This window comes from Daphnia pulicaria, chromosome 3, assembly GCF_021234035.1.
Source record: "Daphnia pulicaria isolate SC F1-1A chromosome 3, SC_F0-13Bv2, whole genome shotgun sequence".
Classification (NCBI taxonomy): domain Eukaryota; kingdom Metazoa; phylum Arthropoda; class Branchiopoda; order Diplostraca; family Daphniidae; genus Daphnia; species Daphnia pulicaria.
In genome coordinates, this window is record NC_060915.1 from 8055826 (window position 1) to 8071126 (window position 15301).

Sequence of the window (15301 nt, forward strand, 5' to 3'; positions counted from 1 at the left end):
ATTTAGACACCGTGGTTTTCACGAAGAAATAGTTTAATGTCGGCGGACAAATTCCTGCAGACTGGGCGGAAGCGCTCGAATGTCAATTTGATTTTGTCGGATGACTCGGGCACTGCAGCAGCTCAGCGGAAGCACGCGATTGATAAGGGCTTGCAAGCTAGCGTCGAAACTTCCCTGGCGGATCAGACAGCGCATCCGATATTTGAGTCGTTCAGTTACGGTGGTACCGAATTTATTGGCATGGTCGAGATGTCCTCCGAAGTCCATGAGGATCCGAGCTGCATTCGTATCGAAATGTGTCCACTGATTCTTGGCCAGCAAGTGAAGCGCCGTATTTCCATCCTCGTCGGTCGCATTGGGGTCGGCTCCAAGTTCAAGCAAGAGCTGAATAACATCGTTCGGGATAACTGGCATCAAGCAAATCATGTGCAGCAGATTTCGCTGGTAGGAGCTCCTGTGATCAAGTGAAATGAAGCGAAAAATGCTCTTCCTGAAAAGATGTTTCTCCTGCTGGCTCAAGTCCATGTCGTGCAGTAAAACGATCAAATCGCCGATGTAGTTCTCTGGCCAAAGTGCCCATTCGTTCATGCTGTCCATTGTTCTGGCTCTAAATGACTCATTCGTCCGTGAACGACAATGTGTGAAAGCGAAATCGACGACCTTCATCAGATTAGCAAAGGAAAGCTCTTCATGGCCGCTGGTGTTTGCCGACTCTCGCCGCAGCATCAACAAACTGTTGGACACGATGGTGAGTGCGCTGTTGATGATGTCATTCATCCCATCAAAGTACTGATCCTCGTCGCTCAGGTCAAACGACTCCAAAATGAGCATGGTAATGCTAATGACACGACCGTACTCATTCTCTGTCCAGTAATGTCGACTATAATTCAGCAATTGCGTGCAAGTACAGGGATTAGTACCGGGACTGATTTTCTTGAGAATCCGGTTGCTCACGATATTAGCTTGAGTAATGAGCTGGTTGTGCGGTTCGTTGGTCAAAAGGTGCAACTGCTGGGGCGTATTAAACTCAACAGCGTCACCCATGGCTTTGCGAACAAGTTCTGACGAATGATGGAGATTCTTGGGTATCTCCGGCTGGCCTCTAGTTGTCGACTGACGAAGAGTCATGGCTTGCATCCAGCAAGGCAGTCCGAATCCACGGGCCGTCTCTTCTCCGTAGAAAATGTAGGCAGAACCCATCAGTTCAAGCGCGTCTATCTTCTCTTGTCGACTGATGGAGCTCGACATGATGGAACTCATAGGGATCGACGGTGTATCCAAATTTTCGACGCTAATAAGGTAGTCGACGATGGCAACTTGGCCGGAAATGATGGCCGCGAATAGCGGTGGATTAGCGGAGTGATCAAGACCTTTCCAAGCAAATCTACCGCTTTGACCAATGTCGACTTTCAGTTCACTGACCAAGAATTTGACGACGCCGATGTGTTTGCGGTGGATGGCCACCAGGAGCGGAGTTTCCCCCTGTTCATTGTACGATTGAGCTGCATCGATCGTAATTTCCCGTCCTTCCGCCTCCAGTATTTCACGCAATTCAAGTTCTGAGCCCATGCTCACAGCTGCGAAAAAGTGGTTGCTGATATTTCTATTAGAACCCATGGTTGATGGAACAATAAGAGCACATGTAATGAAACAATAGTCAATCTAGTCTGCTTATATCATCTTCCTCCAATTAGTTTCGTCGTCGCAAATCCGATTTTCGTGATTCTTTTACTTTTAATTCGTTTTTGCGGATCAGTAGAAAAAAGAATAGATAATAAAATGCTTTTAATTATATTAAAGCACATTGTTCAATGACATTTCATCTCAAAAACGAATTTTTAAAAGCTGAAAATGAGTTTTATTGTTTCATGGTCGGGAAGGTCTGATCACAGAGACCATTGTCCATAAGAACCAAAATATGGGTAGAATATGGCCATGAAGCCTTCCTTATTTAGACTTTCTTATATTTTTCGAGTATTTTCTCGTGCGTGACGCAAGCTCATTCATTTTAAGCCATGAAAACACGACATTATTGACATGACAATGTCGTAATAATTAATTCACTCGGACGTTTTCTCCTGAATATTGCAGCCCTTTCGTTTCCTATTTAAGGGAGCTAACTGCTGACAAAGTTCTTTGGGAACTTTTTTCTCTGGGAACAATTTTCTTCCTAAAAGTTTTGGCTTGATTTCAAGATAACTTTTCTCCGTCTCTAAAAAACCTTTTTCTTTGGGTTAAGTAACGTACAGCATGTGCGGAGAAAAAAGTCTTATCAGATTTTCTTCATCCGGAATCTTATCGCTCCTCAGGCTCGCAGCGAAGGGAAAGAAAGGAAATTTGACCACAACCCAGATTATGACCTTATTGCACTTTGAAATAAGACAAAAAAAAAACTCGTAAACGCCTAATGTGATTGACGGTAATGAAAATGTTGGGGATTCACGTTCTGTTTCCCTAATAAGATTCTGTGGCTATCAGCTTTCTAATTTACGAAACATCGTCATCCAATTCGTTCCGAGGCATTTATCATTGTCAAAATCAAGATTTTTCCGCCGAACAATGGGTTCCCATTTTTACAATAGAGTACGAAATTCCACCGTTAGATGGCGTTTGGGTCGCAGACGCTCGTCCAACTCTCACTTGATTCCCCACAGGCGTTTACATACACATTTGCCAGTGGTTCCTTCACGTTGTGTGTAAAAAGTAACTGGTGTGTGTGTGTTTGGCAGTTGGCTGTGACGAAAATTCCTAATCTTGACGCGGGTTTCCAAGCTCCACTCCCGTTTTTGAAAAGCAACAGTGACTGTCACTACAAGGAGAGAAAGAAGAAAAAAGAAGAGGCAACCGTTTTTCCCCCATCTCGAGTGGTGTGAGTGTGTCTGCTGTGACAACGATGCAGAAGAGCGGTAAGTTGTTGTTTCCCCATTTTTCTGTGAAATCACACAGCCAAATTATTTCTTTCGAGTGCTGCTGCTGTATAGTCTTTTGGAAACAGTCAAGTCTGTTGTAACGAAAAAGAAAAATGGATGGCTGGACAAAAGAATAAAAAGCCAAGGAAACGGCATGTGCAATTTGTCAGTGGCCTTCTTGAAAGCCTTCACTTTTTAGTCTGGCAGATCCATTTTTGTTCAAAACATTTTTCGATACAACTGGCCGAAACCTGGGCGTATTTGAAGGGTGGGGATATTCGAGACGGCTCGTTTCGAAACCGGATTCCAGCATTTTTCCCTTTCTTTTGGCGTGCATATTTGAATTGATTTGAAAATCTCTATCCTTGGTCACAGTGTTACACGCCCTGATTGAAAGTGGATCTAGAGACTCATCTTTTTTTATTTTTTTTGTTTTTGTTTTCTTTTTAAATTAAATAATCGATCGACATCATCGCCCCCACGTGGTTCCTGACATAAAGTGGTGAGTGTCACTTTTTTTTTGTTTTTATTTTTCTTGGTTTTTAGTCGATAGATTCAAAGCGAGAGTGTTATAAAACGGCAATCTGGGTTGGTTTATCTTGTCCCGCTAGAGGCGCCACTAGTCAAAACGGGCGGCGTGCTACTATGGCGCGCGCTCTCAATCCCGCCGGTCAGTTGAATCGGAACGGTCGTTCCGACTTCAAGTCTCAAGCGAAAGAGACTTTAGTCGTTACCAAATTGTTTGTGTTTGCTGCTGCTGCTGCTTATCTTTTTGTGGTTATTTCATCCCGACTTGTTCTGGTGGTGCAAAAGTGAACTATTATTTTCCGCCAGTGTCGCTCTCGGTGGTGAACTGTGAAAAAGGAGGCCTCTTTTTATTTGATTGTGTTTTATTGTCTTAACTACTTGCTGTTGCGGCTGGCTGGATCTTGTCCGGATTTCCTGCACAGGTGTTTTGTTGTTGTACCCAGTAGAAAGGGGGGTTTTTCTTTAAGGTGTGTGTGTGTGTTTGTTGACCGTGAAGAATGTCTGGAAGGAATCACGGTTATACCACGGGGCGAAGGGTTCAGAGAGAGAGAGAGAGAAAAGTCATCATCGCTATTCTTGGCTCCGATTCTTTTTTCTTTTCTACTGGCTATATGCGCACACCTTTTATCACGACCCACAGAGTTGCCAGATACACACTAACCACTTGAGATGTAAACATGTATTCATAAAGTAAAGAGAAGAACAGGAGACGAGGAGGGGGGAATAGTTTTTTTTTTCATTTTCAAGTGGCGTTCAATCTTTTGCCCCCACTGAAAATGTGTTTCAGTTTAGGAATGACTCCCGAATTCCATATCGTGTATCAGCTGAAGGATTTGAACTTTGGCCAAAGATCGGCGCATTAGCGGCAGACGTCGCAGTGTCTGCGCCACTGAGAGACAGAAGAGTTCATCTTCGTTGTACGTCATCCGAGGGCTTGTGCTCCCGCCGTTATTGAACGCTGACGACCTTCAATATCAGAAAATGAGAAAAACAACAAAATAATAATCCTTATATGGTAGCCGCTTCTTTTTTAGGGTTTGTGCTGCCCCTGCAGTTCTTTTTTTTTTTTTTTAAATTCAATTTTGAGTTTTGGGTTTGGGTTGTTTTTACCGGTGGTGGTGGTGGAGGTGGTGATCAGCCGCTCCACCTCCTCCTCCTCCTCGTAGGTAATCTGAAGGTGTGCCTGAGCGAGGTGGACCTATGTGATGGTGCCCGTCTGTTTCCTCGATAATGACCATGGGGTAGCATTCGGCCGCTGCGGCACTTTGCTGATCGAATCCCGGCGAAACTGGCCCGTCAGTTTCATCCGACGACGTATGATTATTATCACCTTCAGACTGTCAGAGATAGGAAAAGATAGGATTATCGTGTGTGTGTGTGTCCGTTCGAATGATAAAGCCAGCCACTCTTTCAATCATTGAGGAAAGTCTGGCGTTTGTTACCTTGACGTGTTGTTGGCGGGCACCTCGTGGCGTGTTTGTACCATCAGACGTCGCTTCCTGCTGGCCGCCGCTGCTGCCGCCACCGCCACCCCCGCGAGCCTTGAATTTGAAACTAAACAAAATTCCCCCCCAGGAAAGGAAAGGAAAAGAAGAATCATCGCCGATGAATATTCTATTGATTCCCAGCTTTAAAAACATCGTCACTTGTCTATTTTCGTTTTATCAGTAGTAAACAGCGCAGGCAACTGCTCGTAAAGGCCATGAGACTTTCCAACCGAGTCAAAGAAACTATTAAGACAAAACTACCGAAGAAAAACGTGTGTGAGAAAAAGTCGTGCTCTCTCTCTCTCTACTGTACCTGCGGTGTTTGATAAAATCCTGGATGAAATGCATTTGAGAAGCCAACGGCCAGTTGCCTCCGCCTCCCGATTTGCAGCCGTTGGTCTGCTGCGACTTGCGCTTGCGCTCCCGCGTGTACCGGTCCCGCAAGTAGCGCCAGCGGTGCTCGCACTCGATGGCTATAAAGTCGAAAAATAAATATATATCTGAATGGTTTGTTTGGGAATTTTAAGAAAAAAAAAGGACAGCAGACAGGTGCGGGTGGGAAGCACTTTTTTTTTCTTCTTTAAATCGTTTTCCGTTGGATTTTATTTTGCGGGGAATATTTTAACGACTCGTTAGATTTCCAGCAGAGGGAAAAGCCGATGGCATACGGCCAATTTGACCGAATATCTTTTTTTATTTTATTCCATCCTCTAATCGATTTACAACCTCCCTGACCGTTGCGACAGTTATGTGAAGCCGATTGTCACCGATTTTCTCCACCTGAACGAACATTGTCCGCCAAGAAGAAAACGTGATTCCGAAGCGATTCGGAAATTATTTTATGGTGATCTCTTCTTATTATTTTTATTTCTTCTACGTCGAGGGAAATTCCGATTGCAAGTTTGTTTAAGGGCGGCGCATGCGCAACCCGGAGGCAACTCCCTCCTTTAAACCCCCTCGTGAACGCAATGGCGCTGGCCCTCCTTTTCTCTACGTAACGGTAGGCAGAGGACGCAGACTAGCGGACGGGGGGGAAAAGCGGGGGGGTTACGTAGTTACGGTGTACGTGGGCGGCCGCGGGTAGCAACCACCGAAAAAAAAAAAAAAAAAAAAAAAACTGGGAGGGCTTGCACGCTGGCACACACACACAGACACACAATGGCTGAGTTACATTTGGAATTGGCTTACCGGACATGCCGACGTTGTTTGCGATTTCTCTCCAAACGGCGGCCTTTCGATCAGCGTCTTTGTATTCGGTTTCACGCGGATCGTAGAGGCACGAATGGTCGCGAACGTGACGGATGATGAGCTCGTCCGGAAAGTTGGTGGTCGAGGTACCGCCGGACCCGGTACCACCGCTGGCCGCCATCTTGAGCGACGGATCGCAAACTGATGGAGCGCCCGCGTTCACAGCGAACGAGCCAGAGAGAGAGAGACGGAGGGAGGAGATGGGGGGGGGGGGTGATGACATTGAGAGTCGGCCCCCTACCCCTCCCTCCTTCACCTACTTTCATCCGCGCGCGTCCGGTCCAACCGCGTCGTGTCGCTTCGGTCGCGACGGCGAGAAACGTAAACGCGGACGGCGCGGCGAGAGCCGTTAACGGACGCCAGGGGCCTCCGTCGTTCCAGACCGACAGGCGGCGACAGTTTTGTTATAGTTTTATTTGGGCAGGGACTTTGGGGAGGAGGAGGCCTGTTATTGTTTTGTTTGGCCAAATAAATTTCCCAAGGGAAAATTAAACTTAACGGAGAGTCGCCCCCCAACCAACACACACACACACACAGAGAAAAAAACCTAACGGAATTAAAGACGTTTGTTAAGTTCGGGGGGGAAAAGAATTTCATTTCATTGACGTTGGAGAGTTTGTCCAGTTTAGACCGGCCCTACTGACTCTCTCTCTCAAATTTCTTTTTTGTTTTATTCTTTTTCAATTTCTTTCGGAAAACATCAGGAAAAGTGGAAACAGGAAGGAAAGAAAACGTGATCCGGCTTTGTTTTGTCGTGTTAACACGCGCACCAGTTCGTTAAACCAAAAAATCACTTTGCGGAAGATTTTAATATTCAAGAAAAACGGAACCGAACCGATTCGGAAAAAAGAAAAAAAAAACAGTTGGTTTGGGAATGCCCGTCTTTGTGGCGCCTCGTGAATTTCCGTCGCCTGTTGCTTCCGTCACGCACCTCCCTGTCAACTTTGTTGGTCTCGCGTCGTTGATAAGTGGATAAACACACGCACAGAGAGAAACTGGCGCTCGACCGAGCTGGTCCACACAACGTGACTTGTTTATTCTCTCCGTGCGGATTGACGTTCTTCTCCGTGGCTGTTTTTATTTTATTTTATTTTTTCCCCCTCCCGTTTGAATATTCGGCTTGACGTAAGTGACGCCATCTGTCGAAGTCGATCGTCACTGTGCGTTTGAAAAGAAGGGGGGAAGGGAGAGAAAAAATGATGAGTGAACAAGCGGCGATGATGAGTAGTAGTGATGGCGTTGGTGGAGTTGTCGGTAGTGGTGCAGCTGCAGCGGCGGCGGCTTCGAGACGGGAACGACTGCGCCGTCCTTTGCCCAATCCGCCGGAACCGAACCGCGGTTCAGCGGCTCAGTCAACAGCGGCAGCTGCTGCCGCTGCGGCCGGCGTCCGCGGCGTCGTAGCCAGTCGTCTGGCGGCCATGGCCTCGGCTGGATCTCCAATTAGTTCGGTGACATCATCCTCGTCCTCCTCATCAGCCGCAATTTCGTCGACTTCCACTTTTGCTGGAGGGACCACAACAACAACGTCGGCGACAACCAATGGCGACAACAACCTCCCGCACAAGTTGACCACATCCTACAGTGTCGATTCCAATTCGCGCATACCCAGTTATCGATTATCCAGTCTGGATCGGCTGGCCCAGCGTCAGCGTTTGTTTGAAACCACGACCGCCACTTCGGTCCAGCCCAACGGATTGCCCACCACCGCTCATCCTCCTTCAACTTCTTCCTCGTCCTCTTCGACTTCTTCTTTCACATCCGCCACTAATGTGGCCATTGGAGAGTCACTCGCCGTAAGTTCTTCTTTTAAAGAAAGAAAAACGAAAATGTCCTACTCTCTCTCTGTGTGTCTTATGTTTCTCTCTACTTTTCTGTGTGCTCGGGTAACTTGAGAAGGCGACACGCCATTTTGACCCCTTGTCGGAATGGGGAATGGAACCTCGAAACAGTTTGAAGGAAAAGAGAGAAAGAGTGGGGGTGGGGGGGGGGACTGGAGTCCTCTCTCCTCTCCTGTCAGTGTGTGTATCACGATCCGGCATTGCGGATGCGCCATACTATACATATACTCAACTCATGTATAGGACCATATAATCTAACGCTGGGGTCGCTCTGGCTATTGATTTATTTATGTATGGCCGTAGTGCTGGAGAAGAAGAAGAAGTCCATCCCTTTTGGATTATGGGGTCCAACTTACTACACCCGAACAAAGTTGATAATCTCCGGATATGGTGTGTTGGGTTACCCACACGGCAGTAGTATGCAGTTGAAGGAAAACAACACCCAACGAGCCCTAAAGGGGTTTCGGATGGTGATGAGTCATTGGCCCATCCGCTGATTAAGAAAGACTGTCCAAACTGCCAAATTCTCTGGAAATTTCTTTTCAGCCTAACCTCACGCCTCTACTTTCTGGCTGCATTACAATGCCCATACACACACACACACACACACATGGCCTCCATGTGTGTTTTTCCGAAAAAGAAATGCACCTTTCTAAAGTTAGCTCTTCCCCAACACACAGGAAAGAAAGGAGGAAAATATCTTTAGCGGCGTCCGGAAATGGAGGAGAGAACGGATATCATCCGTCTCCCAAGTCTTTAAAACAGGAAACTAGGCACAGGAGGGTGGGTTGAAAAAGGGTGGGTTGGTTAAAGTACACCACAAAGGAAAAAATTTTAAATAAAGAACGAGAGGGTTCCTTACGCCATGGCTCCCAGCATCCTACGGAAAAATATCGTCAGCTTCATGTCTTTGCATTTTCATTAAAAAGTTGGAGAAGAGAAAAAACCAAAATAAATTAAAGAATTCCTATTCGTGTGTCTTACGTGTAAGACGGCGCAGCACACAATCCTTTTGCGCTTTGTGGAAATTTGTAAGTTTTCCAAAGACGAACCCAAAAATATTGTTTAATGTCGAGAATCCGACAAACAGCTGTGTTTGCGTGTCTACATTTCAAAGTGTACGTGGGAGTATTTGGGGTTTGTCTTGTCTGTTTAGCACATCAACTGGCAGTTGTTGTTGTTGTTGCCGTTAAAAAAGAAACCCCCTGAAACGAACCCAGTCGGGGATGATAAGCGAGAAACTTGCAACTCGCCTACAGATGGAGTCAAATTCATTTCAATACGTTTCTTTTTCACTCCGTCTCAACTGACTATCGATCGGCGCTGTTCTCCCTTTTCTGACTGGCGTCAACCAAATCAATTTCAAGACAGACGAAGAAGAAGAAGAAGAAAAGAAAAGAAAACAAGAATGGGGCTAAAGTGACTTGCGTGCGTATCGATTGTCGCATTGGCTTTTAACCTACCACCGAGGATGGGCGAAACCAACCCGTTTTGGTTTTTTGTTTTTGTTGGTCTTTTCTTATTTCCTCATTATTTTGTTGTTGGGAAACGCCTCCTATACGAGAAGAGAGGCCTCCGGCAGAGACATCGTCTTGTTGGCACGATCCTTTGGATTAGGAAGACGGACACGACCCTGTTTTTGTCTGTGTGTGTGCCCGCGTCTGTCGGGTGGTGTCATGGGACCGCCGCCCATTTTTCCGAGCAATTGACCCTGTTCTGACCACCCAGATATTTATTTCCTGCCGTTAAAGGGGAAGGAGGGCTCTCCTTGATGATGTGACTGAAAGTTTCGTCTTCTCTCCGTCGTTTCATTCAATTTTATTTGATTTTTTGTTGTTTGGAATTCGACAGTTACAAAGTAAGCGTGAAATGTTCTTCAAGAGCGATACGCTGCCAGCGGGTGCTGGTTTGAGCAGCTCTGCCACGGCCTCGACAGCCAATAATGCCACGCCCGCTTCTTCAGCAACTGGTGCTCAACAGCCGGTGGGCAACATTGCTTCGCTCAAGGAGAGTTTATTGGCCAACAAGGAGAATCACACGACTGCGACGACGACGACGGGTGGACCGCAGACGTCATCTTCCTCGGCAACCTTGACTGGCAGCATTAGTAATAACAGCAGCCATGGCAGTGTGCCCGGTTTGGCCAGCACCGGAAGCAAGGTATACTTTTTTCTTTATTTTTCTTTCTTGGAAACAAACATTTTTGATGGATGACGAGGAAAATTTAAACAATGAAAACATTTCAATTCGACAGGTGGAGGCGTTGAAGCGGGAATTGACGGATGATAGTAGCAGTAGTAGCAGTAGCACCAGCAACCGGGTTATATTACGTGACCGACTGGCTGAGAAAGGTCCGGCACCCAGTCCGCCAGTCATCAATAAGACACGCGAAGTGGATTACGTCGGCTTTGCCAAGTATGTTCGATGATGTCCTCATGAGATGACACACATTCTTCTTGTCCGATGAACTGCAAGTCATTAGATTTGCGACAAGGATGTGAGCGATAACCGGCCCGTCTTGTTTCTCTTTTCTTTTCTTAGTCTTCCCAACCAGGTGTACCGAAGAGCTGTCAAAAAAGGATTTGAATTCACCTTAATGGTTGTCGGCGAGTCGGGACTGGGCAAGTCGACGCTCATCAACTCCATGTTTTTGGCCGACATTTACTCGCCGGAATACCCTGGCCCGTCGCACCGCATCAAAAAGACGGTCCAAGTATGTTTTGGCATTTTCCTTTTCTTTTTTGAAAAACTTTTCCCTCTTCTCAAGTAAAACTGGTTTTTCTTTATATTTTGACTATTTTTATCTTTTCTCATTTCGTAACTTTCTTTCTTTGTTTGTGTTCGCAAGGTGGAACAGTGCCAAGCTCTTTTGAAAGAGAACGGAGTCAATTTGACACTGACCGTAGTCGACACGCCCGGATTCGGTGACGCGGTAGACAACAGCAACTGGTGCGTGTGTATTATCATTTGTTGTTTTCCTTCAACTGGAGGGCAGCTGTCGAATGAGGTGGAAGTTTTTGCTCCTTGATTTTTCTCATTTCTTGTTTTTTTTGGATTGCAGTTGGCAGCCGATCGTCGACTACATTGAATCCAAATATGAAGAGTACCTGAACGCCGAATCCAGGGTGCAGCGCCAACCCATGCGCGACCACCGTGTTCACGTCTGCCTGTATTTCATCCAGCCGTCGGGTCACGGTCTCAAACCGTTGGACATTGAATTTATGAAGCGACTCCACGATAAAGTCAATATCATCCCCGTCTTGGCCAAGGCCGACACCATGACGCCAGATGAGTGCACCTACTTCAAAAAACAGGTCAGCTCAGCTTTTTTATTTCAAACTTTCTCGACAACTTCCCGTTGGTTCTTAATCTTAAAATGTGTCTCTCATCATCAGGTTCTCAATGAAATTGCTCAGCACAAGATCAAGATTTACGAGTTTCCAGACGTTGATGACGAGGAATTGCGCAAATCTCAACGCGCCCTGCGAGAACGAGTGCCGTTTGCCGTGGTCGGCTCCAATACAGTTGTCGAAGTGGACGGGCGGAAGATTCGTGGACGGCGTTATCCATGGGGTGTCGTCGAAGGTGAATTTCGCATCTTCTCTGAAAAATCATTATTTCAGCTTTATTGACATTTTATTTTGCAGTGGAAAATATGGAACATTGCGATTTCATCGCTCTACGAAACATGTTGATCCGGACCCACATGACTGATTTGAAAGAAGTGACAAATAATGTCCACTACGAAAACTTCCGCTGTAGGAAACTGGCTGGAGTGGGAGTGACGGCCAGTGACGGAACGCTGGGCAAATCTAATCGGATCTCCAACAAGTTAGTTTCGTTCTTTGTTGACTTATTCCCTGACTTCTTTCGTTGCCATTTCGAAACACAAAATGTTATTTTGAGTCAAAAAATGAAAAATGAAAAAGGAGAGCATGGCATGTTGAATCGTAGCTGGCACCGTATAAACACGTTCATTTTCTGTTGAGTCGAATATATAATCTGGCAATTTTCTCCAGTGCATGCTCTCCTTGGATAATGAGCCCATTTATGATGGTTTGGTAAGTCATTCATCATCCGGCGGCCCCTTTCTACAGCAAAATAACGTCCATTAAGTTCTGGATGGCACTAATCAGAGGCTCATTTATCTTTTCCCTCTTCGTTAGGAACCCGTTGGCGCAAATGGAAGAAGAGCGAAGGGATCACGAAGCCAAAATGAAGAAAATGGAGCAAGAGATGGAACAAGTTTTTGAAATGAAAGTCAAGGAGAAGACGCAAAAGCTCAAAGACTCCGAAACAGACGTAACCGATTCAATTGTAGCCTTCCATTTTTCATTCATCTCATTTCGTATCCTTTTGTTGCTTTTTTTTTAAATTTTACAGTTGCAACGTCGACACGAACAGACGCTCCGTTCGCTCGAGGCCCAGAAACAAGAACTGGAGGAGAAGCGTAAAGCCTTTGAGAATGAAAAATTGGCCTGGGAGAATGCTTCCGGCTTGACGCTGGAGGAAATGCGCCGACGCAGCCTCGAAGCCAATTCTAGAGAGTAAGTCTCGCAATTTCTTTTTGTTTTTATCTTCTTCTCCTTATGGGTTAAAAGTTTTCTCTTAAAAAGGTCAGGATTTGGACGTGTAGCAATTTTTTTGGTTTTTACTTTTTATTTTATTTGGCGAGTAATTTGCCTTTTGGGGCGGATTCGTTTTCTTTTTTCTTTGATGGGGTCGGGATCCTATAACTTTTTACGACGTTATTTAGCCTCGAGTTGTTGGTCATTCTTGACTGGGTTGTTTATGCAGTACGTAGAATATATATGTGTACATTTATTTATTTTTAAAATCCTATTTTATGGGTTTCTCCTTAACCGGCTGCTCTCACTCACTTACTCACTCACTCTTTCTCGCTCGCTATAGCCAGCACTAATCATTAAAAAATAAAATAAACCCCTCACAAAACCGCCGAATAAAACAACAAAAAAAACAGCAAAAAAACAAAACAAATCACCGGTGAATGCATATTAATATTATAAATTAGGGGATTGACCGTTGCTGATGAGCCAAAGCGGTCCATCAGCGGGGCTGCGAATCGTTTCAAGCGTTCGCTCTCTTTGCGCACGGCCAGCAAGCCCGAAACCTACTCCCAACATCAGCCAGCCGCTAACCAAGAATGCAAACAGCAATGAGAAATTTGATTTCTCCTCCTCCTCCATATACATCTCTCTCTCTCTCTCAATAATCTCTTGACTGCCAAAACAAACAAACTCATGATGCATCTTGTTTACATCACATGAAACAAAAAATAATCTTTTTTTAAAAAATTTTGAATCTCTTTTTTCATTTTCCTCTTTCTCATTCTCTTTCCACTTTTTCTCTTAAATTTTTCCTTTCTAAAAACAAAACCTCTTTTTGATATGAACTTGCATGCGCTCGAGCCGTTTCTACTTAACTTTAGTTATTTTTTTCTTCTCTTTCCGGGGTGGGGTCAAAGGCACTTTAACTTAAATTGTGAAATCTCACGTCTGTACTTGCTCTGCAAAGGTGATCAAAGAACAAGAGAAATCAAAGCTGAAAATTGACCTGTCGTTAAGCGCACATTGCGGAAATCGCATGCTCTAAAACTTAATTCGAACAAATTTGTAGCCATATTTTTTTTTCTTCGTGTAGTCTCTGACTAACCAAATGCCCCCTATATCTTTGCAGGCAAGTAGACGGCAAGGACAAGGAGAAGGTGAAAAAGAAGAAGGGACTCTTCTAGGAAAGCATAAAATTCTAGATCACACACACACACATTTACACGCAGACACGAACTTCTATCTTTCAATTTAGCTTCTTAATTTTTTTCCTTTTTCTCTATTCTCTGCTCTGTTTCTTGTCTCGCTCTTTGTGAAGAAGTATCGATCGTGCAGTGTGTGTCTACGTTGTATTTTGTGTCTTGTTTCTCTTTTTCTGTGTATAGTTTTGTGTCATTCATGTCCCCCCCCCCTTTTTTTTTAATACCTCTCGGGAGTAATTATATTCAATTTTTTTTTGTGAAATCAATTTTTCTTTATTTTTTCGAATATTTTGAACGTCTACTACCTCCCCTCATTTTTCAGATTTTTTTTTTTGTCTTCTTTTTTTTCCCCCTTCGCAGTATGTGAGTAAATGGAAAACAATTTGGGCTTATATTCTTCTTTTTTTGGTTTACATTTTTGGAACGTTCTTTTTTTCCTATTATGTAGACTGGCATTCCGACGTCAATTTTTTTTCTCGAGTTCACCCCGACCTCATTCAGCTTCCCTTTGTGTGCCATTTTTTTATTTTGGTGGCAGTATTCTTCTCTCTTTTCTTTGAATTTTTGTTCATAGGGAAGTTTCAGCCATCTGATGTGTCTCCCGTTATGGGGTCTTTATGTCACGCAAACAAAAATAACAAAAAACAAACATGATCGTACTGAATTTCAAAACAAAAATACCCTCTTCTTGCAGTCCTGTCTTAATTTCATTGCATTTTTGGGTTGTCCTCATCGTCGAAACACTCGAGTCAACCAGGTTACCATTTTTGTTGGGTTCGATCTTGTCATTAATTAAAAAAAGAAAGAAAAACAGAGATGAATGCTGACAAAATACAACAAAATTTGTAATTTAAATAATGAATTATTCCCCCACCCCCGATCTTCCATATCGACTACTTTGTGTCAAGTGTCAAGGCTGGAGGAGAATACAGAAACATTAAATAAACTAATGAAAACCGTATGATCACATTCATTTGTAATCTTTGGTATAAATGATTAAATTTCAGTTTCAGCTTAAAAAATCGGTAAGTAAAGTACTTCAAGAAAAGCTGTCGGAGCTGTTATCTCCGTCATTCTTCTGTTCCTATGCGTCCTCATTTCTATGCCTCTTTCTGGATCAGCAGGAATATTTTATACTTACATAATCATTAATCAATTGTGTGTACGGTGTACCAAAAAATGATAACATGAAATATTTGTGACATTCAAAGCTCTAATCCAAATTGAAGTGGAAAGTATAAGAAAAACGGGTAACGGGGGACAAAAAGTTTTTGGATAATTATTTACACTAGACCAAAGAAACTGTACCTGAGGCGGAAAGTGAAAGGATGAGTTAGCGTGCTACAGTTTCCCGAAAGTTGTATATAATTAATGCAACAAACCGGCTGGAATTATTAGTCTACCTCCGCATATTTGATTAGCCATTTTTAATAATCTTGGCTTATTGAAATTTTAAAATGCGACGATGTTGGATTATGTGTATAATTCACTATTCTTAATTATAGCAAACTATGTCTATTT

At 44.2% G+C, this 15301-nt stretch overlaps 3 protein-coding genes across 9 annotated transcripts; 1 reads left to right on the plus strand and 2 right to left on the minus strand.

Annotated features, from left to right (window-relative positions):
- Nucleotides 1–33: 33 nt before the first annotated feature.
- LOC124329424 (protein fem-1 homolog A-like) lies at nt 34–1617 on the minus strand. Its single transcript, XM_046788486.1, has one exon. The coding sequence runs from the start codon at nt 1615–1617 to the stop codon at nt 34–36; it is 1584 nt and encodes a 527-aa protein (XP_046644442.1).
- Nucleotides 1618–2650: 1033 nt separating this feature from the next.
- On the plus strand, nt 2651–14741 carry LOC124329033 (septin-7-like). 7 transcript variants are annotated; one of them, XM_046787961.1, is made up of 13 exons: nt 2892–2906; nt 3410–3411; nt 6877–7965; nt 9862–10170; nt 10265–10425; nt 10552–10723; nt 10859–10959; nt 11072–11324; nt 11406–11595; nt 11658–11841; nt 12177–12312; nt 12394–12557; nt 13043–13769. In XM_046787961.1, exons 3-13 carry the CDS (start codon nt 7369–7371, stop codon nt 13188–13190), a joined length of 2415 nt encoding a protein of 804 aa, XP_046643917.1. In that variant the 5' UTR covers nt 2892–2906; nt 3410–3411; nt 6877–7368; the 3' UTR covers nt 13191–13769. The 7 variants fall into 7 exon arrangements, with proteins under 7 accessions (XP_046643920.1, XP_046643921.1, XP_046643917.1 ...); XM_046787964.1 differs by lacking the exon at nt 6877–7965 and having other exon boundaries at nt 2651–2906; XM_046787960.1 differs by lacking the exons at nt 2892–2906; nt 3410–3411 and adding an exon at nt 3578–3859.
- On the minus strand, nt 4102–6352 carry LOC124329178 (transcription factor Adf-1-like). The gene is made up of 5 exons (XM_046788225.1): nt 6113–6352; nt 5238–5397; nt 4880–4991; nt 4548–4774; nt 4102–4403 (listed from the first exon to the last, which is right to left on the minus strand). Exons 1-5 carry the CDS (start codon nt 6291–6293, stop codon nt 4226–4228), a joined length of 858 nt encoding a protein of 285 aa, XP_046644181.1. The 5' UTR covers nt 6294–6352; the 3' UTR covers nt 4102–4225.
- Nucleotides 14742–15301: the final 560 nt, after the last annotated feature.

What these genes read in the sequence shown, in the direction of transcription:
- LOC124329424 (XM_046788486.1), bottom strand. Translation starts at nt 1,617, where the DNA reads ATGGGTTCTAATAGAAATATCAGCAACCACTTTTTCGCAGCTGTGAGC.
- LOC124329178 (XM_046788225.1), bottom strand. Translation starts at nt 6,293, where the DNA reads ATGGCGGCCAGCGGTGGTACCGGGTCCGGCGGTACCTCGACCACCAAC. An exon ending in GATTTTATCAAACACCGCAG is followed by an intron (nt 4,992 to 5,237) that starts GTACAGTAGAGA and finishes AATTTTGTTTAG; the next exon opens with TTTCAAATTCAAGGCTCGCG. An exon ending in CACCTCCACCACCACCACCG is followed by an intron (nt 4,404 to 4,547) that starts GTAAAAACAACC and finishes CTGATATTGAAG; the next exon opens with GTCGTCAGCGTTCAATAACG.
- LOC124329033 (XM_046787961.1), top strand. Translation starts at nt 7,369, where the DNA reads ATGATGAGTGAACAAGCGGCGATGATGAGTAGTAGTGATGGCGTTGGT. An exon ending in CCATTGGAGAGTCACTCGCC is followed by an intron (nt 7,966 to 9,861) that starts GTAAGTTCTTCT and finishes GGAATTCGACAG; the next exon opens with TTACAAAGTAAGCGTGAAAT. An exon ending in GCGGTAGACAACAGCAACTG is followed by an intron (nt 10,960 to 11,071) that starts GTGCGTGTGTAT and finishes TTTGGATTGCAG; the next exon opens with TTGGCAGCCGATCGTCGACT.